Consider the following 27,060-nt stretch of genomic DNA (forward strand, 5'->3'; position numbering starts at 1 on the left):
AACAGCAAAACCCTAATTCTGGTGACAAAGGTGGCTGGCCCTACTCCTGAGGAAGGTGCAGGAAAAAGAACAAGAACTGACAAATGCTTAGTGTATTCCTTCTGGGCTCAGGACCCCAATTCTCTGGGAGTGATAGGTATGGGTATTGGCTATGTTCATAGCCTTGGCTTGCACACTAGGTAGCCATGACCGTTCCTGGCCCTCTTTCCATAGTCTGCCCAGAGGGCTTTTTCTTCTCATGTTCCAATATTAGCCACTGTCACTGGAAAGCAGCCCAGATGTTTGACCCTGGAGCACTGAACTCCCCCAGCTCCTGCCCATTCGCCTCCATGCAGGCCAAGAGCCTGTTCTTGTTTCCAAAGTAACCACCTCCTTCAACCAGGCCAACTTTCTCTCCCAGCCTACTCCTGGAGACCAGAAGAGACAGGCAAGTGGCTGCTCTGGGCAGAGGACAGTATATAGCTACAGACTGCTTACTTGTCCCCAAACCATGCACAGTCAGTAATAGAAGAGGCACTGCCTTCTGCACTGTCACATTAGAGTGCTAGAGCTAAGGCATTTGTCCAGTCTGAAGTAGCTACATTAGGCCTTGTGCCCAGCTATCCAGGCATAGGGAATTCTCATATTTCTTGTTAGGCCAACTTGGCTCTTTGGCCTCAACAGCTCCAACCAGAGTCTCTGACTCCCATAGACATCAGCTAAAGTCTGGTGGGTTTCACCCTGGGTAGACATATGCACCTAGGGCCTCCTGCCCCTCTCTCTCAGCCTTGAAGATAGGGCTGCCCCGGCATCTTTGACTGCTTTCTTCCATTGCACTGTTCCCTTCCCGGCTTCTCTTCATCTTCTTGGGCCTGGATTCCTCTCTGCTTCTTGCTGTCTGAGTCTTACTGAGTTCTGTGTGGGAGGCAGGCATGGTACCATGCCTCTTCTCAGTTTGTGGTATGAGCATCTCCTCTTCACACTGGCTCCCTGAATACAGTGTCAGCAAAGAAAAAAGGGACTCAGTTGTTTTAGGCAGTAACCTTTTAAGAAAGGTGTGAAACCCATGGGTAAGGCCTGGTATTTTCTGTTTGCTAGCTTCTCCTTTGGAGCCTTAATTGGGTCTTCCTTGAAGTCAGGGCCTTCTTTAGTCAGACAGATGTCCCTGAAGCCTCAATTTGATTTCCAGCTTTTGTCTTTCCTACCAGGGCCTGATTCCAAAGACTTGTTTTGTGACGTGAATTGTCTCACTGAGACTGAGTCCTGATGGTTCAGGCACAAAGAGGGAGGCGTGCAAAGAGGAAACATGTTCTCGGCTTCCTTCCCTGCAGACCTCAGCCTGCAGTTGAGCTCACTCTTTTGCAGATTCCGGAAGTCTTGGGGGGCCTCACAACTGAGTCCCTTTGGGGCTCCTGAACCTTGGCTTGGCACAGGGATTCACTTATCCTTTCTTCCTGCTCTGGAAACAGAGGATCTGAAGAGTTAGAAGCCTGACTGCAAGAATGGCGTGTGCCAGTGGGAATTTTATTGTGTTCTTGGTAGACCAGGAATAGGAAGGCTTGTGTCAGCTTGGGGCCAGAAACTCCTGGATGCTGTTTTGCCCCCGTGACGTTCTTAAGTGAACCTGCCAGGGGCCAGGGTGTGCTTGGTCCTTCGACCCTAGGAACCTAAGGATGAGATGTTCTGGGGCCTATGAAGTTCTGCTTCATTTCAGAAGTAGGGCTCAGAAAGCAAGACAGGGCCCTGATCCTAGCTTGAGATCCAGTGTGAAGCCAATCAAGGTTCCTCTTCTTTTTTCCTTTTGAAATTTTATGTTCATGGATGTTTTGGCATCATATATGTGTGTACATCATGTGCATGCCTAGTGCTTGTATATACATCATGTACATGCCTAGTGCCCATGGAGGCCAGAAACGAGTATGAGATTCCTTGGGACTAGAGTTACAGATGGGTGTAAGCCAATTTGGTGCTAGAATTGAACCCTGGTCCTCTGAAAGAGCATCCAGTTCTCTCAACTGCTCAGCCATCTCTAGCCCCAGGGTTCTTCATTTGACTGCGACCATCTACAGTCAGTGTAAACAAAATGAATACTACTGGAATCAAGGTGGAAAACTCAAAGGCTGTAGAAGAGTGTGTGCATCAAGCCAGAAAGCTCAGGGCCAGGGTGAGACAGGGGTTTAGAAGCAGGTACTCAGGGCCAACTCAGTGCGCTCCCAGCTCTCCCCTATGGGCAAAGTGCAGGTGGCTGTACTCAGCTTCCTGCTCCTGCATGTGAAGCCCCAAGCCCTCCTTTGTGACACCTGTGTGCTATAGTGCACACTCACTGTGCCAGCCTTCCTGTTCTCTCAGCTTTCTGTAGTCCCTGTCTTGGGCTCCTAGCCCATCTGGTTGACACTGGGCATGGGTTCTCTGGGTAGGGCTGACTAGGACCTATCCGAGTGGATGTTGTCCTTGAGCCTGGGGACCCCATGAGCATCGAGACCTTGTTTCCCTTGGCAGTCAAGGGACCCCAGCAGGAGGCAGTCTCCTTTCCTTCTCAGAACCCTTCCCCAGAGGATAAGGGGCCTGCCTGGGTTCTGTCGGCTTCTGTACTTGGTTGTGTGGGTGGTGCAGCCCTGGTGACAGGCTCTTCTATGTCACCTGTTCTCTATTGGGTGACTTTGGTGTGGCTTTCAGTTGCACATCCTGCAGCACTAGCCATGCTAGCTGAGATGGAGGAGGCAGGTACAGCTCTTTTTAACTCTTTCTAGATATTTCAGTGGGTAGCTACAGACAGCTACATACTACAGGGCGACCTGGCCTGGTGACGTTAAGGATTGTTTTAAGCCAAGAAGAGACCTGGAAAGGGGCTGGCTATCATCAATAACCTTCCTGTCTATCAACACCAGCCTAGGTGTTCCCCTGGAAACTGGCTCTGATCTCTGTCCACCTTAGCACACATGCTCTACACCTCCACCTTCAAGTCACATCTTTCTGTAATGAAATGAGTTGTGTGTATGACTGTGTCCTCTTTGAGGTTGGAACCCTTCTTTTCTTCTATATCCTCAGTCTGGGAAGGACCATCCTGCCCTTTAAACCCCTATGGAATAAATGCACTGCTGACCAACAGCAAAGGTCCCAAAATTAGACACTGGGGATGGGGTGAAGAAGCTGGTGCCAGGTGCCTGCCACCTTATCTGGGTGGGCCAGGTGTTGCTAGTCTGCCCCACCCTCCTCCTGGGACTTTATGAGCTGGAGCCCAGGCTCCCACCCACTTCTCACCCTAGAAACCCTGCCTCTTTCTGTCATGTGGTAGGGGACTGGAGCTCCTCTCAGAAGTTAGAACTCTGTGTAATAGGCTGAGAACTTTATTTCCCATTGCACGATCAACCTCTAGCACAGCCTGAATACAGATAACTGTCAGTTCCTGTATACCGAGTATACTGTAACTGAATGTGAGGGAGTGAGGTAGCTGGTCTCTGGAATGCATGAGGCAAACCTTCTTGGGATCCAGACTGGGATGTTTGCTCCTCACTTGCTTTCTGAGTAGGCCACTTGACTTGGATGCCAGATAGCACAAGACCCTCCCCCAAGAATATTCTGTGCTCAACTTGCTGTGTGGCCATACATTCTCAGCTTCTTTTTCATCTGGTATTCAGCTGAGGCAGGTGTGGATTGTGAGAGAAGACAGAAAATGTTCACAGTAGAGGGGAAAGTCCAGTGGTTTACAGCACCCAGGAGTTGAAAACCATAACTCTCAGGCTGGGACCTGATGGAACCAGTGAGTGTCTTATGCTTCATGGAGAATGACTGGCAGCTTCGCTGTAGCCATGAGCAGCTGTAGGGCATTAGCCAGCTTTAACTTCTGGGTAGTGGAGGATGCAGTCTCTGTGTCTCCTGGGGAGCCACTGGGGAGTAGGACAGGGTCCATTGCTCCTCAGTCCTACGAGCCACTTCTCCAAATTTCTTTCTAGCCCCCAGTAAAGTTTGATTCTGTGTATGCACCCAGCCTCTCCCATATCCCTCCATGGAGAGACAGGTGTTTTGTATGGCTCAAGCTCATTCGCCTGCTTGATCCGTGACTCTGGGCCTTGAGGCAAAGCCCAGGCTGAGTCCTGTGCAGTAGTTGTCTCAGCCTGATACTGGCAAAGGGCAGACCCCTGTAACTGTGACTCAGAAAGAGCTCAAAGTGTTGTGAGCACAGCTGAGTCATGTGCAAATGTGCCTCTGATGACGTGAAGACTGAATAGCTCTTCTGGTTGTTTTCAGCACACGCCAAAGAAGATGAGTCAAGGACCTACCCTTCTGTCCTGTGGAATTATGGGTGAGTAGCTACATAGCATGGGCATCCTCTTGTAGTCCTTCCAGCCAGGTGAGACTCCAGAGTAGTCCTGGTGAGACTGTCTTCTGTGTTTTAACTGTTTCAGTGCCCATTGGGGCTCGGGTGGACCAACAGGGTGCTGGGCATTAGAGTGAGGACACTGGTGTGTGGTTTATTGGTATCATTTCTAACTCCAGCATTGAGTTCTAGCTGATCATTAATCAATTCATGCTGATTTTTTTTTCTAGGCAGAAAATATACCATAGGATAGGAAGTAAAAAAATCTATTAAATTCAGGGTTGTATGTGTGTGTGCATGTGTTTTGCATATTTCATATAGCCAAGTCCACCATGAACATATAAGTATATAAACTTTGTTTGTTTTTTGCATTTAGTAATTCCTACAGCATGCAAATGACTCAGGTCCTGCATCTTAATCCTGGGTGATGTGATTATTTTTTTTAATTTAAATTTATTTTATGTTCATTGGTGTGAAAGCGTGTTGTATCCCCTAGAATTGAAGCTACAGACAGTTGTAAACTGCCATGTGGGTGCTGGGAATTGAACCCAGGTCCTCTGGAAGAACAGTCAGTGCTCCTAACTACTCAGACATCTGTCTCTCCAGCCCCAGGTGATGTGATTTTTACAGTCATGGGGTAAAGAGGCTGTTGAATTTTCAGTTGTAATGCCCAGGGGTTCTCTCAGTCTGAGTTTTCATCTTGTATTTATTCATTTATAGTCCCAGAAAGGAACTAAAGAGAACAGAGACCAGGAACCTTTTTAAGACTCTTGGTTCATATGGCAAATATCCTGTCCAGTAAGCTTCTTGGTCTCATGTTTCTGTTCATACACGGTGCCTTTCCTTGTAAAGGGAAGACAGGATGGTTGTATTGGTTGCACACATTTTTTAGTGGTGGGGGGGCAGTGCTCTGATGACTATGTTGAATAGGAGGTCAGGCCTCAGTGATGAAATAGCCATAATGGGATTTCAGACTTAGTACCTTCCAGGGCTCTACGCGGTTGCCATCACTCTCCATTCTCTGTGTCCTGTGGCTTCTTTTCTTAATTTCAAGGCCCTTCCCATAGGTAAGTCCATGAGTACCCAGGGGACCTGGCTCCATCTTGTTGACACTGCCACATACATTGTTTGCAGCTTCAGAGCCAGGCAGGTGCTTATTCATACTAGGGGAAACTGAGGCCCAGTGACTCTCTGAAAGATCTCTTAGGAAATAGAATTAGACCAGGTGGCAGAGAAGGACAATTATTTTCTCTTCAGTATGTGCTATAGTGCAGGAAAAGCTGGATGTCTTTTTTGCTACTGCTACCTTGAGGACATCAAAGCAGGGAAGTCACCTGGCTAACACCTTTCTATGGTATCTCCTCATATGACTGTATACTTCTTTGGTGGCTAATGGCTTTCATCCACCACCACCACCACCACCACCACCACCACCACCACCACCACCACCACCACCACCACCACCACCAATGCCATGGCGCAGAAGCCTGCTGCACTTCCTGATGAACCCAGACTTAGCTTCCACAGAGTCAAACCAGGAACCTGTGCCATGAAGACGGTGGCCTTCTATTACAAGTCTTTTCTGGTAGGCTTCCCTGGCCTTCCACTGTGGCTCTGTATTCTAATGGGTCTGGGCTGTGACAAGAGCCTCAGTAGAGCTGAACTTTTTAACTTCTGAGCTTCACTTTCCTCATCTGCAGCATAGCAGTTGTGGGCTTGTTGTGAGGGCTGTGTGGTAGAGCATTTGTGACAAAGATTGGCACAGGAGAGCGCACCACAGAAATAGTTGCAAAGAGGACTGAGACCTCAGCCAAAGATACTGTTCCCCAAAAGAGGCCTTGTGTCTCAAAAGAGGGACCACAGCAGCTTCCTTTGGGGGTGCGTATAAGTGACAGAGTTGCCCATGGGGCCAGAGTAGAGGCCTGGGGAAGGAGGCAGGTGATCAGCAGCCCAGGTTGTACAGGACCATCTGGCTGTCTGAGTGTGTGGGGCACATAGCCTGCTTTCTATCCAGGGTAGCATAGGGCTTGGAGGAAGTGCCAAACTACAGGTTGACTCTTCTGGAAGCCCTATCCCTGCCTCTCTGACTTCCCACTAGCTCCCACTTCTGCAGAACAGTGCTGAAGTCCTGCCACTCAGCTAGAGGAGTCGCAGGGGGTAGCATCTTAGATGTTGGGACAGCAGCATGCCTGTGCACTCTGCTTCTCTAGCTCCATGCCCCTCGTCTGCCTGCTGCTCAGCTTTCCTTGATTGGGAGAACCACGCCCCATGTGACGTGTTACCAGGGCTTTCATTCACAAGTGGTTTCAGGGGCTTGTTCTCATAGATTTTCATTGAGCATTTAGCATGTTCTAGGTACTTAATGCTGGGCAGAATGAAAGGGACCCTGCCTTAACCCACAAGGAACTTTATGTATAATGGAGGAGCAGGAGCCATAGATAGTAAATTCCATGTGCCAAGATTGGGGAGGCCAGTAGAGCCATTGAGCAGTAGAATCCATTTTCCCATTCCTTGATCTCTTCTTCCAGCAAAGCATAGCTGCTGTGGGTAAGAAGTGCTCCTGCCTTCTGTCCCTTTCTAATAGCTGCCGAGCCAGGGGTCTCAGCAATAAGAGGCTCCCAACTTCCCTGTGAGTTGGAACTGGTAGCTCCCATCACCTCTTCAGCCCATTGACTGCAAGAATGGCAAAGTTTGTGGCCTTGCCTTGTTTGGTCACTGTAGCATTCTGGGAGTGTACCCGAGGCAGGGAGATTTCATCTTGGGTGTGCCCACTTTTCAATAGCAGAGAAGAGAACACCCTGAGGAGCTGGCCAGACTTTTCAAGAGGGTTTTTTTGGCCCTTCCAGGGCTGGACAATACTGAGCAAAGATAAAATGTCAATTATCATAATCATCACCCAATCCTAGGCTCCTGAAGACAAAGGTCTGTGACTCAGGGTTTTCCCTCCTAACCTCATTCCAGGGTCCTAACTGGAAGCCAGTGTGGAGAGCTTCGTAGGTGCTCTGAAGAAAAGCCAGCAAAAGCACCAGGGCTTGGTGAACAGCACTGGTTTTCTGCTTCTTCACAGAATGCTACCCTTGTAGGTGGCTGAGCTGCCTTGGTACCCACTTACAGTCCAGCATGGAAGAATCAAGTAGAAACAATCAATGGTTGTGTTATTTTTTAAAGTGCCTCACTCTTGTGATTGTGTACTAGATATAGACCCCTCCCTATCCTTGTGCCCCTCCTCAATTTGGGAACTTAATACAAAGTATTTTTATACTTTTCTAAAGTGAGGGAGAGAACAAATCTGGGTTAGGTGTGGACTGGAGACACAAGACAAAATGGAGCCCAGGCCTGTCCACCGGCTTTGTACCCAGCAAGGTTCCATCTAAAGGTGCCAGGCCAGCTCCTTCTAGCAGACGTCAGGCTCTTTTCTCACCTCCAGATCCTCCCTGCCCACCTCTGTGCTGAGGCAGAATTTCCCATGCAGGCAGTTCTCTCAGGGAGGCACCTACTTATGACATGAGTTGAGTGGCAGCTCCCAGACTGCCATCTGGGCTGGGAGCAGCACTGTTCCTTACACCTGCTTCTGGCAGGTTCAGGAAGTGTTGGGAGGGTGTCTTGGGTTCGGTGAAGCAGAGGCTGCATATGAAATCTTAGGACCCTAGGACCCTCCAGATGTTCCTTCATGCTCACTTGGGGTTATACGTGTAGCAGCTTCTTTTCTTTTTTTCTTTTTCTTTTGATAAAGCAAGGCAAGTGGGGTGAGCACAGGCCCCATTCATTACCTTTGGCTAATCGCAGCCATTAAATGAGCCCTATTTCATCAGGATAGTAGACACCACACACTCCATGTTTCTCACCACTCAGGCCAGGAGATTAGAAATCACATAAAATGGGAGAAAGCGAAGGCAACACCAATTATTCCCAAAAGGCCACTAGGAAGAATCTTGTAAATACAAGTCAGTGGCCAAAGAACAAAACAATTTGTATGCTTGGGGGGAAAAAGGGACGAAAACCCATAATTACTTCAGGAGTTATGGTAATAAATTATTTATTAATGTAAATTATTTCACAGTCAAGGAACATAGAGGAAACTTGAGCAGAAGGATCATACATTATGTATAAAAAGGAATTGTAAAAACATTATAGCGGCCGACTTGTGCCACTCTGGTTCAGGTTTGTCAGCATTTTAATTATAAGCCCTTACTTTCAGTGTTTAATTACTCGGCTGTTAACGTCTACTCTGAACATAAAAGGGTTGTTCCCCGGGGGCCCTCTTTGAATGGAGTTCCTTGGGAAACCAGTTGGCTGTGTTGAGCTGCACAGGTCTAAAGAGATTTCATGTTGAGGTTCAGCAGGGTTAGATCTTTTAACTCAGCCCCAGTTAATCACTGAAAGTGGCCCATGATTGTGCCTGTATGGAGTAGCTGGCATTTGGGGCTAGACAGTTTCCATTGCAGTTGAATGACCAAAACAAAACGAAAAACACCAATAGCAATACCAGAGTTACTCAGCCCAGGTTTTTGTGCCGTTTTGAATGTGGTCCTTGAGCCAGGGTGTCCTAGAAGAAACCGTTTATGAACTAATGCAGGCTAGCATACAATTTGTTTCCAGTGGAAAGAAGTATAACCTTATACAAGTACATGTGTCTGCTTAAAAGAATAACTCTTTACATTTTAAATTTATCTTTGTTGTGGTTACATATGTATGTGATTTTTAAATCCATACAGAATGCTTTCAGTTCTTCCATGTACCTTTTATTGGTTCCAGACGGTGTGTGGGGTATAAAGTACAGAATGGAAGTACATGGGGTGGAGTTGACACATGATAGCTGTTTGCAGTGCAAAGAGAACCTCCTGGAGTGCCTTCTCACAAAGGTGAGGGAGGGGACCACAGTGGTGCCGGAGTCCAGAGAGTAGCAGTGGCACTATCTTTGGGTGCTGGCCCCTTCGTGGAGAAGGAAGGGCAGTGGGCAAGTCAAGAACAGCCTATCCTTGTCGCAGGAGTATGGCTGTGGGACTGAAGAGTACGTTTAGGTATAGGTTCTGCTATTTGCAACTGGGTGTGCCTGGAGGACACATGACACTATTCTGAAGCCAGTTTCACCAGTGCAGGGATTGCTGTGGTGACCCAGAAGATGAACAGTTGCTTAGAGTACATGTTCATGTGTTCTCTCAGTTTCCTGAAGAGCTGTCCTCCCTGCCAGTTCCCTCATCTGATACAAAGGAGCCTAGCTTTGCTGTGTGCATGATTTAGAGAACTGTCTATCTCACATGCTCTGTATATACCCAAAACAGGAAGGAATAAAAAAAAAAGACCAAATTGACCTTCCCATTTCCCATCCCTTTGGAATTTTGCTGCTATTGGAGAATACTAGTTCCCCCCCACATTTGTATGTGCTTCTGGGAGCTTGGGGTGAAGTTGTAGCCTCCTGTCAGAGTTGAAAGGGTTGTCAGGACTCCAGTCCACACCACCTTGTATAAATGAAGAAACAGGCCTGTGCCTCCAACATTCAGCTTGGTACAGTTTTTATATCTTAGGGGTCCCACTAGGCCACATTTCCCCCCATGACTACAGGCTTGGCAGAAACTGTGACAGCTGCCGTTTGCAGTCCCCACCCTATAGGCAAGGCAAAGGCCTGGTAGCCATTCTGCATCCTGATCTTTGTCCCTTCTTTCAGAGCCCCTCAGGTCAGCCTTCCTGTTTCCCCAGTGGGATGTTTCCTTTAGCCATCCTAACCCCCTTTGCGTAAGGTCCTTGTGAAATGAACTTGGTGTCTTATAGCACTGTCCCTAAGATGTGGCAGGGCCACAGGCTAAAGCAGGGAAGCCCAGGAGGCTTTCTTCCTGATTCAGCTTCTAGTAAGTTTCCATTCTGGTGACACAGGCTCTAAACTTCATTAAAAGCAGATGAAAACGCCAGACATGATGACTGTAATCCCATCATCTGAGAGGCTAAAACAGGAGGATTGCAGCAAGTTCAAATCCAGCCTGGGTAACAGTGAATTTCAAGTCAGCCTGAGCTACAGAGTGAAACTCTGTATTTAAAAATAACCTAAACTGCAGGGCGTGGTGGTGCACGCCTTTAATCCCAGCACTCAGGAGGCAGAGGCAGGCAGATCTCTGTGAGTTCGAGACCAGCCTGGTCTACAGATCGAGTTCCAGGACAGCCTCCAAAACCATACAGAGAAATACTGTCTCAACCCCCCCCCCCCCCCCAAATAACCTAAACTGCCCAGGCGGTGGTGGATCATACCTTTAATCCCAGCCCTTGTAATCCCAGTACTCGGGAGGCAGAGGCAGGTGAGTTCCAGGGTAGGCTCCAAAGCTACACAGAGAAACCCTGTCTCAACCCCCCCCCCACCCAAACAAAACCAAATACAAAACCCAACCATCTAACCAGATGAGACCTTGTAGGGAAGCTCAAGTCATTGTTTAGCTTTTCCTTTCGATGTTCTTGTCAAAGGATCAGTTTAGCAAAGCTGCCTTCAGACAGACACTAGTTCTTTAAAGGGTTGGTGAGTTTCTACTCAAAACACCCTGAGGCCACGTTAGCATACCACAACCTGGGGAAGTAGGGATACATGACCACACCTTACTGTCAGCACAAGTAGACAGGTGTGAAATCCAGGAATGAGTCAGCCACAGGTCTGGCTTGGGGTTTGCTCCTGGGCTTGAAGGCTACAAGAATCGGGTCTCTTGGGTCTGTGTATAGCTACTTAAGCTATTCTAGAAACCACATTGTGTTATGACTGTGTCACTTTAAGAGAGTATCGAAAACACAGCACTGAGATCTCTTAGGCTGTAAAACTCCTCTATCCTTTGAACACTACAAGTCTTATAGTCTCCCAAGAATATGGGCCCCTGGGAATTTCCCAGTTTAAGTGCAGAAATGGAAACAAGAACATTTGAGGTCAAATGCTATTTGTGTTCCTTCAAGCTTTTCTTTCTTAAAGCTCAAGATCTGTGCACCCAGCAGCCTCAGCTTTCTGGTCAGGGCAGCAGGACTGGGTTCAGTAAATGTGAAATTGGGGTCTGTTTCCTTGTCTCAAAGGGTAGCTGGTCAGAAACTTCAGGCTCAGTCCTTGATGAAGGGGGGCTGGAGAGATGGCTCAGCGGCTAAGAGCACTGGCTGTTCTTCCAGAGAACCCAGGTTCAATTCCTAGCACCCACGTGGCAGCTCACAACTGTCTTTAACTACAAGATATGACACCCTCACTACGTGCAGGAAAAACAACCAATGTGCATAAAATAAAAATAAATAAATAAAAAAGATCTTTCTGAAAGTTGGTGTAATAAGGATGATGTAGGCTATATGCCGTTTGGTGTGGAAGCCCTGGGAGTTCCCACCTGGCCTGAGAAACATGGATTTCTAAGGACTCGGAAAGCAAAGAGATTCTTTCCTTTCTTTTTTTGGTTTTTTGAGACAGGGTTTCTCTGTATTGTTTTGGAGGCTGTCCTGGAACTCACTCTGTAGACCAGGCTGTCCTTGAACTCACAGAGATCTACGTACCTCTGCCTCCCAAGTGCTGGGATTAAAGATGTGCACCACCAACACCCGGCGAGATTCTTTTCTATAGGTTTGCTGTCCTCTGCTTGCCCAAAGCAGAAGCAAATCAAACCTACCAGCTTCAGTGTTACGAGTCAAATTTGTAGCAACCAGGATTCTTCATCTCAACCCCCCATATCCCAGTTCTACCTCCTCCCTTCATTATCCAGTAAGCCATCCTGGAACCATATCCCAGAAAATCCTAGTACAGAAAACACTGGTTCCTTTTTCAGCTTGAGTCTACAGGCATTGGTACCAGGTGCAGAAGAGCAGATCTCAAACACAAAAATGTTTTTTGGTGCCATCCTTTCAGAATTACATTGATGGCTGCCTCTTCTGAGAGATTACTCTGGGTGCTTTGCTGGGCCTGTGTCTTCTCTCAGCAGCTGAGAGAGATTAAGAAGTGTTCAGAACTAAGATTCAAACCAAGGACCATTCCCTTTCTAACCATATCAAGTGACCATTGCCCAGTGGCCCTTCCATATCCATGGCTTTTGTCACTTTGGAACGAGTTCCAGTTGTTATGCAGAAGTGATATAGAATGGCAGGGTGGGGGCACCCGCTATCTTCTTCTCAGAGCCCTTTGTGTTCTGTATGTTGGGGCTTTACACATAGGGCAGTTTGCCATTAAAAATCAGCTTCTATTCCTGTTCTTTTGTCTGGTGACCTGACCCAACAAACTGCTTTCTGGACCCTGAGTGAAGGGTGGAAATATAAGAGCTAAACTTAGCACTGATTGTTTTTACTTTTTTGTATTGTACTTTTCAAAGTGATGAAGCTAGAAACAGTTAGGATCTGTGCCGCAGACAGGACAAGTGGCCGCCTGACTGCTATTGATCCACACTAGCAGTGCTTTCCTTTTTCGAAATAGCTTCCACTTGACTCTGCCTAGCTGTCTGCCTGTTTCATATGTAGCCAGTCCATGGCTCAGAGTAGGATCGTGGCTTTGTGACATAACCAGATTAAACCTTCTTGTGTTAGGGACAGTGACAAGTAACAAGTAAACACCCACTGCCTCTTCTATATTTGTGTCCTCATTTTGTCACCCTCTTCTCCTTCATGTCCTCCCACTCTCTGCCAGGTCTGCTGTGTACCACACTCTGAAGGACCCCAGAGAGCCACCCTGGGATTTACTTCAGAGCTGGTAGGCCTGCAGAATGAAAAGCAAGTGAGCCCCCCCCGTAGATAGGGTCAGTCTCTTCTAAATCAACGGCTTTCTCTGCATTTGACTGAGACACATTCCATCTTGTGTCCTGGGCTCCCACTCACCAGCTGTGTTACCATTGTGGTCTTTCACTGCTCTGTGGATAGGCCCGCTGGTTCCTTCCTCAGCCTGCCACAACCCTGAGCCTTGTGGTGTTTTCAGTGTCTTGGCCTCAAAGGGAAGCTGGTTCCAGCACCTTCCTGAAAGCCCAGAGGAGAGAACCCAGAGGAAGATGAAGCTTGGGCCCTAGTTCTAAAGTGGCTCCTTTCTAGAGAGAAGGCAAAGCACAGCCCCGTAGGGAGCACAGCCCTGTAGGCTCAAGGAGCACAGCCCCGTAGGGAGCACAGTCTCGTAGGCTCAGCAGCTACAGCTCTCACATGCTTGTTAATACAGTTTCTCAGAGGAAATGTACGGACAAGAAAAGCAAAACTAAAACAGCATAAATTAACCAGCCACCTGACAATCAGTCATTAACATTTTGGTCTGTTCCTTTTTATTTCATGTGTAGCACACTATATATTTTACTAAATAGGAATCATAGGGCTTTGTACATGACTTCTTTAGTAGCATATCACCATTAACTGGTCCTTGAAACTACACTGTTCACATGCTGTGTGTTATTCTCTTACAATCTGTTTAACCAGCCACCTGCTGTAGGACATTTTGATTATCCTTACCAATTTGCTGTCATTTGTTATCATTTTGATTTGATTTCAACTTTTTCTTAGGATTACGTTTCTCCTTCTTTAATAGGCAGTCACAACTCAGTCATGTTAATTTGTAGTTCTTCTCATCTATAGCTGAGGCTAACCTTGCATTTAAAGAGATCCTCCTGTCTCAACTTCTTGGAATTAAGCTGAATTTATATTACCATGCCTAGTTTAGTTTATATTTCCTCTGTTTTAAATTCCTTGTTTTGGTTTACTGAAGTAATGTCAAATTAAAACTATTTTCAAAGAATGGTAAACACTGAGCAGGGGAGATGGGTCAGCGGGTAAAGCACTTACTATGCATACTCACTGTGCAAGCCTGATGACCTAAATTCAGATCCAAGAACCTTCAGAAAAGCCAGACACAGAAGGGATCATGTATGTGGTCCTAGTGGCCCCTAGCAGGAGTTGGGGACAGAGACAGGGAATCTCTGGAAGGTCACTGACCACCTAGCCTGACATGCTCATCAGTGAGCAAGAGAGATGGTAGGACTAATACCTGAGTTTGTCCTACTCTGATTTGCACGCATACACACACTATACAGACACACCAAACAAGCACACATGCACATACACCACATACACACATACACCACACAGAGATACACATACCACACAAGCACATACAGCACACAAACACCACAGGCTCAGGACCCTACGTTACAGAGTAGCATCCTGTCTGGAAGAAATAAAAACAAGAGTGGTGCTGGAGAGCTATATTCATAATTCTTGCTACTTGGAGTGTTCATTACTAGGGATAGAACAGTCTTTTGAAACAGCACATCTTCCTGCACCATAAGCTTCTTGAGGCAGAGTCAATGTCAGACTAGCCTGAGTTTTCACTGTGTCATATAGCTGTATTACTTGCCCTGGGGTCAGAGTGATCCTTCATGTAGGGTGTTGTGTGGATATCATGGCCCAAGAAGGATGCTCAATGAGTGATCTGAATTGCTGTGGGTGTCAGTGGAGGCAGGTATGTGCCTGCTGTGTGCCATTTCCAGCATTGTTTCAGTTCCACTGACTGCCTGCCTCAAGCCATCACATTTGCCACCCAGTACATACACAGACATACAGATTATCAGAGATAGGCAGGGCTAACTCCTGACAGCATGTCCTTCTGGCCTTTGCTTTTGTGTTGTAAACCTGAGAACAAGAACTTTGCCAGATTGACCTTTGCAACTCCTAAAATTCCCAGCATGGCTCCTGATTCTATAGCGGAAAAATAATTTGTTCTTAAGATTTTACTGAAATAAAAGTTCAAGTTCAGATCCGGTGGCATTCCACAGTTGGACCAGCCAATGGATTCATGCATTCTAACAGAGTTGAATGGCCTGTGTTTGGCTGGTCTGGTTTTGGTTTGATTTGGTTTTTTGAGACAAGGTTTCTCTGTATAGTCCTGGCTGTCCCTAGAACACCCTCTGTTAGACCAGGTTGGCCTCAAACTCACAGAGATCCACTTGCCTCTGCCTCTCGAGTCCTGGGACTAAAGGCATGCGCCACCACTGCCTGGGTCTAAGTGTTACTCTTATCCATTTCACCTGCTTTACGTATCCTCAATTTCAGCAAGAAATCAAATGGATATGAAGAAAGTGCTGTGATTGGTAGCTGGTGTCAATGCTGATATTCTTGGACATTTTGGTGGAAGGCAAACAAGTTGATAAAAGATTCTGTGCCTTTTATGAGCAGATGTTTTGATGGTGGAATTCAGATGAGCTAAACTAGCAGCGTCCCAGCCCCATTCTGACCTTGCCCATCTGAAGTGGCCAAGACTTAATTGTTGATCGTGGTCTTTTCCCATAATCTAACTTACACTGCTCCCTTGACTCTGCCACCAACCAGGGCAGTGCTCAGGACAGGCCATCACCCTGGGATGTTGGGAGGAAAGATAGATCAAGAATTCCAGGCGTGAGTCTGGGTCCCAGGACTTCCAACTCAGCGTGTTGGACCTCAGTTTTCATCTATGAAGTAAGATTGAACAGGCTGATTTATGAGGACCCTTTTGGTGCCAAAGTACTATATAACAAATAGGCTGTTGCGAAGGCCTCTCAGATCCTGTTTTCTCTTTGTATTTATGCACCAGAAAATGACAGATGGAGAGACCTGGACAGAAAATGCCCTCTTCAGATTGATCAACCAAGCGCCAGCATCTGGGAGTGTCTACCTGAAAAGTGTCAGGATAGCTCCCTGTGGCACCAGGAGGCAGTGACTGCCTGTGCAGTGACCAGCCTGATCAAAGACCTCAGCATAAGTGACCACAACGGGAACCCCTCAGCTCCTCCCAGCAAACGCCAGTGCCGGTCACTATCCTTCTCTGATGAGATGTCCAGCTGCCGTACGTCATGGCGGCCCTTGGGGTCCAAAGTCTGGACTCCTGTAGAGAAGAGACGATGCTATAGTGGGGGCAGCGTCCAGCGCTACTCCAATGGTGTCAGCCCCATGCAGCGGAGCTCCAGCTTCAGCCTCCCTGCCCGGGCCAATGGGCTCTCTCCACCTTGCCACCAGTCGAGCCTGCACCAGCGCTTTGGGGGACAGCCCTGCCCAGGAGCACCAGGTTCAGCCCCCTGTGGACAGGTGGGCGATACCTGGAGCCCTGACCCACACCCTGTGGGAGGGGCCCGGCTGGACCTGCAGCGGTCTCTCTCTTGCTCACACGAGCAGTTTTCCTTCCCAGAATACTGTCCACCCTCAGCCAACAGCACACCTGCCTCAACGCCAGAGCTGGCAAGACGCTCCAGTGGGCTTGCCCGAAGCCGCTCCCAGCCATGTGTCCTTAATGACAAGAAGATTGGCGTGAAGCGGCGGCGTCCTGACGAAGTGCAGGAGCAAAGGCCTTCTCTAGACCTTGCCAAGATGGCACAGGTAAGTGCCCCAATGGCCTAGAAGAGTCTCCAGAAGCACCTCACTCTTCCCTGGGACTTGTGGTCCTGGTCCAGCCAGTTGAGTGCACAGTGATACTTTTAGAAATGTTTAGGAGTCAGTTCCCTTGTTTTGATAGGACTATAGGGAAAAAAAAAATCAAAGTTTTTTTTTTAAGTATCTGGGTCTTTCCATTTAAAATGAGGCATGTTCTTTCCCTGTTAAGCTCATTGCTAGTGGAACAGGAGCAGACAGATGGTGAGAGGCAGGCATTGGCTAGGAGTCTAGGGTGACCAAACTAATTAATCCTCTTCTAGCCCTTTGCTGGTACCTCCTCTCTTGGAACCCACACACTAGTGTTCAGTATCACCCAGATTATGCTGATCCCTCGATCAGGGCCATGAGTAATGACTTTAGAAAAGGTGGGAAGTGATCAGTCTCTTTGATTAAGCTGTCACACATTTAGACAGTTATCAGTACCCTTTGTGCCACCTCTACCAACTGTCCCTCGTACTGATTGTAGGAGGAGCCTCTCCCATGCACTCTCGTTCCTCTGTCTTTGTCCTCTTTGTCTTGGAGTCTGGCATCGTGCCAGCACTTCTCAGCTATTGAGGCTATTGATCTGAATGAGATGGTCTTGGAGTTAGACACCATCATTGGGACAGGGTCAGAACCTGAGGGTTGGCTGCATTTGGTTCTTGCTGTGGAGGACTTAGGATGTAATCAAGATGGTGAGGCCTGTGGTGTGACATTGGTCCTTGTGACCATTAACTCTAGAATGGATGACTGTGGTGGATAAAACATGGTCCTGTTGGCTCCATGCCCACCTAGGAGGCCTCTTTCTATAATGTATCAGTTTTTGGTGTTCTGTATGAAAATACTGGTTATTGCTTGGGTTGAGGAAATGGAGATCTATTTGCTAGGGAGAGAGTGATCTCAGCAGGTTGGCCATGCTCTTCAGACCTTGGGCAGATCCAGTGCAGGCAGGTTCATGATGTCTCTTCTGAATCAGACAGGTATAACCAACAAGCAGTCTTAGGTTCCCCACACTGACTCCCCACTCCGGAGCCACCTACTTACAACAAACACATGGTTTCTGTCCATGGAGTTACCTTCTGTTCCTCTCATTCTCCAAGCCTGTCAGTTCCCCACTGAAGACAAGGTATAGGTGTCTATCTGAGGTGACCTCACAGAACACAGTTTTGAGCCACCTTTACAGATGAGCCCAGGCCCCATCCAGGACAATGGGACAAGTTGTTGATGTGCTTGTGCCACACCTGTGCCTGTGGGTTAACCTGGGACAGAGCTCCTGCCCCCTTCCATGGTCAGCTTCCATGACTTCCATCTTGGTTCCAACAGAGGCCCTTCCTCCTTCGTATGTGGTAGTTCTTTCTGACTTACTCACTGGACAGTAACTGAACATGTATGTTGGATACTAAGAGGAAGTTTCCATCTCCTGATAGACTGAAATAGGTTGAAGGAGGACAGCACTTAATGACTTCTGAAGGAAATATAGAGCCCTAGAGTCGGGGTTCGACACACAGCCTCAGTTAACTTTGTAATGCCAAGCCTATTTTTTTAGTGAATAAGCTAGAGAGGTAGTAAAAACAGCTTACACTTGTTATTAGATTTCACGACAAGCTGGAATAACACCATTGCATCACTGAAGGCATTTTCTGGCCTCACATGTGTATAAGCTGTTTAAAAATATATTGCTCGGTGGGGTTGTGCCCAAATGTATAGATTGCCTCATCAGTTCCAGGCAGGCCTCCAAGAACCAGGAAGGGACACTGGATCCTGAGAAGGCCACCCTGGTTCAGCCTGTCTGTTTTGGCTTTGGCTGCTGGGCCATGAGTACTGGGTTGGACAAGGTGCAGGGAAAGGAGAAAGTCCCTTGGAAAGAATGTGCACCCTATTGCCAGAGGTCAGACCCTGAGGACGGTGTCCCAGCAAGCATCTCTCTTTGCCAGCTGCCTTTCCATGGGGGCTCTGTGGTTCTGCCTGCTTTGGCTCCCCATGTAGTATACATGGTCTCAGGAGATGGTCCTTACTTGCCAAGGAGCCTGATAACCAGGCCTGAGACATTCCTATGTTTGTAAAGAATCCTGGATTGGGGGCCTGGAGAGATGGCTCAGTGGCTAAGTGCATTTGCTTATCTTGCAGAGGACATAGGTTTTGCTCTTGTACCCACATGGTAGTTCAAAACTGCCCATAAATCCAGTTCCAAGGAATCTGATGTCCTCTTCTGGCCTCCAGGGACACCAGGCAAGCATGTGATACACATGCACACATCCAGGCAAAACATTCATACACACTTTTTTTTTTTTTTTTTTTTTTTACACAAGACAGGGTTTCTCTGTATTGTTTCGGAGGCTATCGGTCCAGCCGGGCCTCGAACTCACAGAGATCCGCCTGCCTCTGCCTCCCGAGTGCTGGGATTAAAGGCGTGCACCACCACCGCCCGGCACGCTTGTTTTTTTTAAAAGAGTGCTGAACTCAGCCAGGACACTGTAGGGCCCTGGGCCTGAGTTCCCAACAGGCAGGCATGTCGTTGGTGTACAGAGCCCCACACGTTGCTAGTTGAGGTGGGATGGCAGCGTCTGCATGCTGTGGCTTCACTGGACGTTTGTAGCTGAGAAGAGTGCAAGGTCTGCGTGCCTGTGGAGGAGGAACTGTAGGTGGTTTTCCACATCTGTGGGATAGGCTTGACCTGGGATTGGTGCAGCCCTTTCTTCCTTGAGCTGCCCCCCAAACTGTTTCATAGGTCTTTGATCTTGGTTCACATATTCACCCCACTTGTGCATTCTTGTGAAGGAACCTCTCTGCACGTGACTTCTGGAACCAGGTGTATCAACACTTCAGATAAAGGTACAAAGTGCCTTTTTGGTTAGACCTTTGGAGCAGCTGGTGTTCTAATAAACCGACTCCCCTGAGGGACCCACTGGGGCCCAGAGCAGACCCTGAGGGTATGTGAGCTTATGAGACTTCCCTTTGGCCTTTACACAGCTGGTGGGAGCCAGTGCTCTCTACCTTACCTGTAGAAAAGGACCTTGGTCAGGATGAGATCTAGGAGCCAGATGACAGGAGAGGGTAAAGAGCCCTGAGGTCTAGACTCTGAGGCCCTAGTCTTCATTGCTCCTGTATTTAGCAAGAACACGTGCCATTGGTACACGCTGTCTAGTAAAAGTCAGTGTTATGTCAGGGCTTATCCATTACAACCTCCTGAGGGTACTGAGGATCTGTGGTTCCTAGGCCCGCCAGACAGTTTCTGGACAGACTAGTTACTTCTGTATCCATATCTAGGAGGGGCGTTGACAAACCAGAAGGCCTCTGGAAAAGGGGTTATAATGCTGGAGCCCCAGGCAGTTTGCTTGACATTGCTATGCAGCAAGTCCACAACAACACAGGACTGTGGGGGCAGTTAAGGAAATAAGCAGTGTGTATATAAGGTGTGCGCGCGTGTGTATGTGTGTGTGTGTGTGTGTGTGTGCGTGCGTGTGTGTGTGCGTGCGTGTGTGTGTGCTGTAATATCTAGAGAATGCTCTAGGATAGCTGTGTTTTGTGTTTTAAATGAGTGAATTTATTAGTATATAGCAAATCAAATAAAAGAATAAATAGTAGCAGATAGAAGCAGCAGATAGCAAAACATCAAGTCAGTGAGGCAGCTAGCTGAAGTTCATGATCGTCTCTCCTGATGAGCTTCCAACTTCCCATTCCCACTGCAGGCACCTTGTATCATGGGATAAAGGACAGTAACCCCTATTGGAAATGGTTCAGCTTCCTTCTGTTTTTGTTTTCATTTCTTCCTGTGTTGCTGGGAATCCAAGCCAGTTCTTTGCACATGCTAGGCAAGCACTTGTGCTCAGAGCTACGTTCTCAGCTCCTGGTTCACGTTCCAATTGTTCTACAGGGCATGTTTATACTTTTGCATTATTTTCCTGTTTTTTTCCCTGTCACTGAGTTGGGACCCAGGAAGACCATCCACAGATAGGCCATCTTGTAAAACACACTTTGAGACATACTTTCTTGGGTCTGAAGTGTGTGTGGGGGGGTAACCCCACTTCCCAGGCATCTTTTCAGTGAACTTAAACAACACATTGCAGGTTTACCAGTATTACATACATTATAGTGTGCATGCATGCATGTATCTCTGTGTCTTTCTGTGTGTATGTCTGTCCGTAGTTTTTGTATGAACTATAGGTTTGTATGTCTGACCATACATGCATGCACACAACACCCGTGTTACCCAGTGGCGCATGGTGAGTGCTGATAAGTACAGCTCATCATTGCACTTGGTAGGGATAGAGAAGAGCTGTGAGCAACTGTAAGAGCAGGTTGATACACATGTGCTGAGTGTTCCCAGAAGTGTAGTCTGTCTTCTATTGTAGATACTGCTTTCCTGCTTCCTCCTGTCCTGCTGCCACTTCCTGTCTTAGCACTTACCACTCCTTGTTTGTTCTTTCTCTCGCCTCATCCTTTTCTCTTGTAAATGGCAAGGAGGCAGTTGTGAGCCAGGGGCGATGAAATGGTGACAGAACGGGATTCACCTTCCTCCACTGGAAGTTGGACATATGTGAGCATTCTCTCCCCATGTCCAGCAAGCACTCTTGAAACCAAGGATGAATGTCCTTGGAGCCTGCAGCCACCCCCTCTCCTGCCATATCCCTGGGGCTCAGCTGTCTTAGCCAGCAGCAATGGCTCTTGTCCCTCTCAGCAGTGAAGGTGAAATGCAGTAAAAAAATTGCTTTCCAATTGTCTTTGCTCATGTCTTCTTAAAAATCCCTGTGTTAGGATTGTGGCCAGGGATGCCAAATGAGACTACAGGTGACACTGCTGTCTGGATTTTGGAGGCTAATTGTAGGAAGGAGCACCCCGGAAGGGAAACAGCACCCCCCAACCCCCGTGTTTTTAGTTATGGCCTCTGCCCTGTGTTGTGAGCTGTTCAAAGGCAGCATGGAAGTCCATGAAGTCCAGTCCTGCCTGGGTCAGGGCCTGCAGATCTTCCATGCTTTCCTCAAGTGGTCTTCTGAGGTCCCTGTTGCTTGTGGTGTCTCTGTATAGAGCCAGTATTTAGCACTGGGGGTGGGGCTGGTCTGAGCATGAGAGCTGTTGAGCAGCAGGACTTTCCCTGACATTGATAGTTACTGCTTCATTTGAGACCTGGCCTGACCACCAGACATCCCTTGTCCCCCAGCAAGTACCGAGTTATGCACGGCCATTTAGGCATGGATCATGTATGTGAGCAAAGACTTCAGAAAAGCGACAATTGATGAGATTGCTCATGAATGCCATGCCCCTGGGTGCTGTGTTTTTAACTCTAGGCTGGTCAGTTTGAAAGAGAAAACAAATTATATTTTTCAACAGAGCTTCAAACAGAAGCAAGACATTCATAGGGAGGGCTCAGGATGCCGAAACAGAGCTTTGATTGACTGCAGCTGCCCACACACTGCATCCTCAGGCTCCCGAGGAGGCCCCAGAACAGGCGGCAACTGTTGTGTTAGCAGATGTTTGAGAAACTCATGAAAGCTGACTGGGTGCTCTGGGGCAGGAAAGAGCACGAGGTAGAAAGAAGCATGCTGGCATATGGTCCAGGAGCTGGGGTCTTGCCCATGAGTTCAGAGAGCCTGGTGGAGCAGGGCCACAGGGCTGTGCTGGCTGAGGTGCTGTTGTTGCAGACAGCAGGGGTTTTAACAGATGCTTAGTGATGCCTCCTGGCTCTGCTGGGTAGAGTCATCCTTGGATGAAGCTCCTACCAGCCAGCCTCCTCTCTGCTTTGTGTACCAGTGGAGCTGCCTTTAACAGGGACAGGTCCTCCTAGCTAGCATGTGGAGTGGCTCTTCATGATGCTGGATGTGTGTTCTTATTCAGGCAGCCTTGGCAGTTGTGGGTAGCCTTCCATTTTTCTTGGCCAGATCCCTGGCTGTAGGCCTGGCTGGCCTAAGCCTTTGTGACCCCCTCTTGTCTACTTTGTCAGTGCCCAGTGCTTCACCTGTTGTCTTGCCTACTGCCTCTCCTGTGGCTTGCTTTGGACCTTCATCGGCCTTGTTGCTGAGATGGGAAACTGAACTGATGGTAGGGAGAGGAATTTGGAGATGGAGCATCTATAGTATGGAATGCAGGCTGGTGTGAAGCTCTAGGCTATATTGGAATGAAAGAAGTGCTGAATCAGTGAAAGCAATACCCATCAGCACATGGGAATAGTTGCTTCAGATGAGCTTGACTCAAACAGAGAACCTGGGTTCTTGGGGTTTGTGGATGCTGGCAGCTTTCGGCACAGTAGCCTAACATGCCTTCTTCTCTGTTCCTGAGAGCCATTGCTAACCAATGATGGCAGTCTGTCCAGGTGAACTCAGAAGAGGCCATCTTGGCAGCCATAGCTGCTTGGTGAGTGGTTGAGCACCACCTGCTTTTCCTGTGCCGTTCATCCCCTCGCTGATGAATATGGTCTTCAGTATGTAGCCGGGGCCAGAGACTTGCCCAAAGCCATATAGTGAGTTAAAAACTACAGGAAGGCTGGAAACTGTCATGCTTGGGCCTGGATGAGTCCCTCTCCCTCCACCTGGCCTTTCCCTGTGACTGATCCTTGTGAGGTATAATGGGAGCTTTAAAATCAGACAATTCAGGGTTCAGTCCCTATCCCGCCATTTCTGATCTGAACTGTGCACCCTTGGGCATTCACTTGACCCTCCATGTCTGTAATACGGAACTAATCATAGCTTTTCTCAAGAGAGTAGAGAGAAGTCATGTACTGTGGATCCAGCATCTAGTTTTCAATTAAACACAGCTTTATAGAAAAGAAAGACGAGGGACTGTAAAATGGGTTAGTGGTTAAGAGTGTGTGCTTGCAGATCACAGCACCAATGTGAAGAGTGGAGTGTGGTCTTGTGCACACCTGTAACTCCAGCTGGGTGGGGGAGGGGCAGAGACTGCCAGCCTAGCTGAAAAATAGGAGGTGGAGGCCTGGAGAGATGGCCCAGTGGTTAAGAACACTTGTAGAGGACCTGGGTTTGATTCCCGGCACCCACATGGTGGCTCACAGTTATCTATAACTCAAGTTCCATGGAATCCAGTGCCCTCTTCTGACCTCCCTGGGCACCAGGCATGCATATGGTACACAGACATACATGTGAGCAAAACAACTCATATACATAAATAAATCAATCGAAAATAAAGGTGAGGTAGAAAGTAGCAGGGGACTCTCAGTGCCTTCCTCTGGCCTGCACACTCACACAGGTATGTGCATTCTTATACACACATGCATGTATTCCTCATATGCATGAATAGATACAAATTTTAAGAAAAAAATACAAAAAGAAGCTGATGCAGCTGAAGAGCCTGCTGCTTTTCTCCTGTGCTCGTGGACCAGCTTCCCTGGCAGAGCTGCTCTGCAGCGCAGGTCATCGTGCTGGGTGTGTGTTGGTAGACCAAGCCGATTTGAACACTTGTCCCATGGCCTTTCTTTTCTCTTAGAGACAGGTGTGCCCATGGTAACATAGCACCTTGGAGGGGGGAAAAATCTATGCTTCAAGAAGATTCTTCTCAGATCCCTTCCTATTCCCAGGCTCCATCTTCAGGTTGCATAATCAGTCTACTGATGGCCACTCAGATCAGGGCCCAGTGTTGACATAATAGCTTTGATCTCTTGGGGAAGAGAAAAAAAATAGGACTTCTCCTGGGACTGTGCCAGGGAGGCAGCTTCACATGCCACTTGGTGATTTTCCATGCTTCAGTTGAGAGTCAGTGGTGCTCTGGGGGCTCCAGGACTCTCGGGAGTGGGTACCGCTTCTTCCCTATAACAGTTCACTAGACGAGAGCCCATGGAGCTTCCTGTTCAAGCTTGTAGCAACTTTGGCTTACCAAGCCTGTGTGGGCCTGGCACAGAGTCCTGGAAGCCCTGTCTTCCATGGGCCACAGCCTATGGGCAGAGGGAAAACGGCCTTTCCCATTGAGGTCTCAGCATCTCCCAGGATAGCTCCAGGCTGGCCAGTGAGGCCACTGTGGAAAAGCCTGTGGGCCATTGTTACTAGCACATGACTAGTTCACCTCCAACAGCCCTGAGAGAAATCTCCATGTTATTCCTAGGTTGCTAAAAAAGTAAGAGAGAGTGCATGAGCTAAAACAATGAGGGTACAGAGGACCTGCTTCCTGCTGGAACCCTTTATCTGGGGCAGCTAGGTCTTCATCCTGGGGCATTTATGTCACCTTTCCATACCTTAGTATCCCTGTCTAGGAGGTAGGGTAGCACTAGGGAGGTAGGGACAGGCAGATCCCTCGTCCCACTGGCCAGTCATCATAGCCAAATCAGTGAACCTCAGTCCCAGTGAGAGAATCAGTCTCAAAAACCAAAGTAGGTGAGCTGGGCATGTGACATACACCTTTCATCCCAACGCTCAGGGGGCAGATTTGAACTTGGATCTATGAGTTCGAGGCCAGCATGGTTACTTAGTGAGTTCTAGAACAGCTGGGGTCATGTAGAAATTGTCAGTCTGTCTCTGTCTCTCTGTCTCTGTCTCTGTCTCTCTCTCTGTGTGTGTGTCTCTCTCTCACACATACACACACAGAGTGATGATAGCTTTTGAGAAATGACACCCAGGATTGATCTTTGGCTTTCACAATCTGTCTGCACATGTTCTCAAATACTCATATATATGCAAGTCTTTTGGCTTTTGTTCTGTGCACAGGGTGGAAGTATTCAAGGGTTTGAAACACAGGAGCAACAGAAACCCTGAAAATGTCTGTAGTCCAGGAGGCCAGTCAAGGTGCTGTTGGCAAGCTTGACTGCAGACTAGAGCAGGTGGGCACTGGGCATGCTGATTTGTGTTAAGGGCTCTAGAAGCATGCTGAAGGTGGGACTACGGGACCCACCAAAGTGCGGCCATTGCTATTGGCCTCCAGCTTCTCCGTGTAGCCAGCACTGGGCAGAGTCAACCGCCCTATCACCTAACATTCATAACTTTGGTTAGAATATTCTGTTTAGAGTTTGCTGATTATAAGTCCCTCTGATCCAATTTGCACACTTACTTTCACTGTTTCTTCTTTTCTTGTATGTATACAATATGTGTGCATGCAGGCAAGTGCATGCCATAGCAGACATGCAGAAGTCAGAAGATAACCTCGGCAGTTGTTGGTCCCCATCTTCCACCTTGTTTGAGTGTATGCTGGCTGTCTGGCCTGCAAGGTCCTAGAAATTCTCCTGTCCCACCTCCCATGTTCTTCCAAGAGTACTGGGAATGCAGAAACTCCCTCTATTACATGGGTTGTTTTAGGTCCTTGTACTTGCTTGCACAGCAAGTGTTTCTGCCCGCTGGGCCATCTCCCCAGCCCACATTTCTTCTTGCTTGATTCTTAGTACAGACAAAGCCTGGGTGTTCACCAAGTGTCCATAGAGCCACCTCATCTCAGCTATTGCATAGCAGTAGTTTATCAGCCAGGCTGCCTTTTCCTTCTGGAGCCTCATCCTTTGCTAAATAATGTTGTCCTTGTTCATTAGAGACTAGGTTCCCTAGCCCAAGCTCCAAACTCAGTGCTAGAGGAGGGCTGGCCTGGCATACGGCCACAGAAGGATTCTTCCACGGTTTTGAATGCTTGTCATGCTGGGTCTCGTCTCAGCTGTGCCATATCTGGTCAGTTTACAACAGCTGGGTTGGCATCGCCTGAAAAAAAGAGTGGGGCCTATGGTGGCCCATTTGAGTCGCTTCATAAATCTGAGTAAACCTCAGTGGACTTGAGGATGCAGGGAAAAGGACACTTGCCAGACTCAGGAAAGAGTTTGGCCTTTGTCATCTAGCTCCTGATCCCTCATCAGGGACATCAGAAACAATGCCTTCCCTAAAGGATCACCAGACCCTGAGTAGTGTGGTGCCACCGGGGCTGGGAAAGCCTTGGCAAGGACCAGCGAAGGAAGCAGAGGTATCCTTGAGATGGACATGAACTGGATGACTGAGTCTGGCTCAGAGCTGAGCATGGCTGTGCTATTCCTGAGACACGCAGGCTGCTGTTCTATTCAGGCCCATTGCGCTCAGGCTCAGGCGTTGTTGCACCTTTTGGGATATGGTCCTCTGCCACCCCAAGTACTGTATTAGCAACCTTCCCTGTTGACATAGGTGATTAATCTAGAACATTCTATGATTTCAGCCATCTTTGGTTAGTCCTCTTTTGTGCAGTTTCCAGCCTCAGTGGAGAGCTGAGAAAAATGAATACCATATAGAGGAACCAGCTGTCTGCTGCAGTTCCCTTGCTACAGGATTTGATCTGACTTGGTTAAGTGTGGGTTAATTGCTCTTTATGGCCACCAGATCTAGTTTCCCCTTTGACAGTCAGACTAGAACTCTTAGATAGACCTTTCAGGCATGGGGAAGGATGGCTTTTTAATAAATTCTTTTAGAAAACATGCTAGGCCCTACAATATAAAACAACTCCCAGAGAGGCTTCCTTCATAAGCAGTCAGCTTGCTTCAGTGC

General features: G+C 48.0%; 1 protein-coding gene across 1 annotated transcript in view; it reads left to right on the forward strand.

Moving 5' to 3' along the window:
• Fam53b (family with sequence similarity 53 member B) overlaps positions 1-27,060 on the forward strand; it is a 65,210-nt gene that overhangs the window by 3,430 nt on the left and 34,720 nt on the right. Inside the window, exons 2-3 of the mRNA XM_005064284.4 lie at positions 4,228-4,282; positions 15,825-16,603. Of these exons, the coding sequence (XP_005064341.1) occupies positions 4,228-4,282; positions 15,825-16,603 (834 nt within the window). The remainder of the gene's footprint in view (positions 1-4,227; positions 4,283-15,824; positions 16,604-27,060) is intronic.

Source organism: Mesocricetus auratus, unplaced genomic scaffold (assembly GCF_017639785.1).
Source record: "Mesocricetus auratus isolate SY011 unplaced genomic scaffold, BCM_Maur_2.0 Super-Scaffold_4256, whole genome shotgun sequence".
Taxonomy (NCBI): Eukaryota; Metazoa; Chordata; class Mammalia; order Rodentia; family Cricetidae; genus Mesocricetus; species Mesocricetus auratus.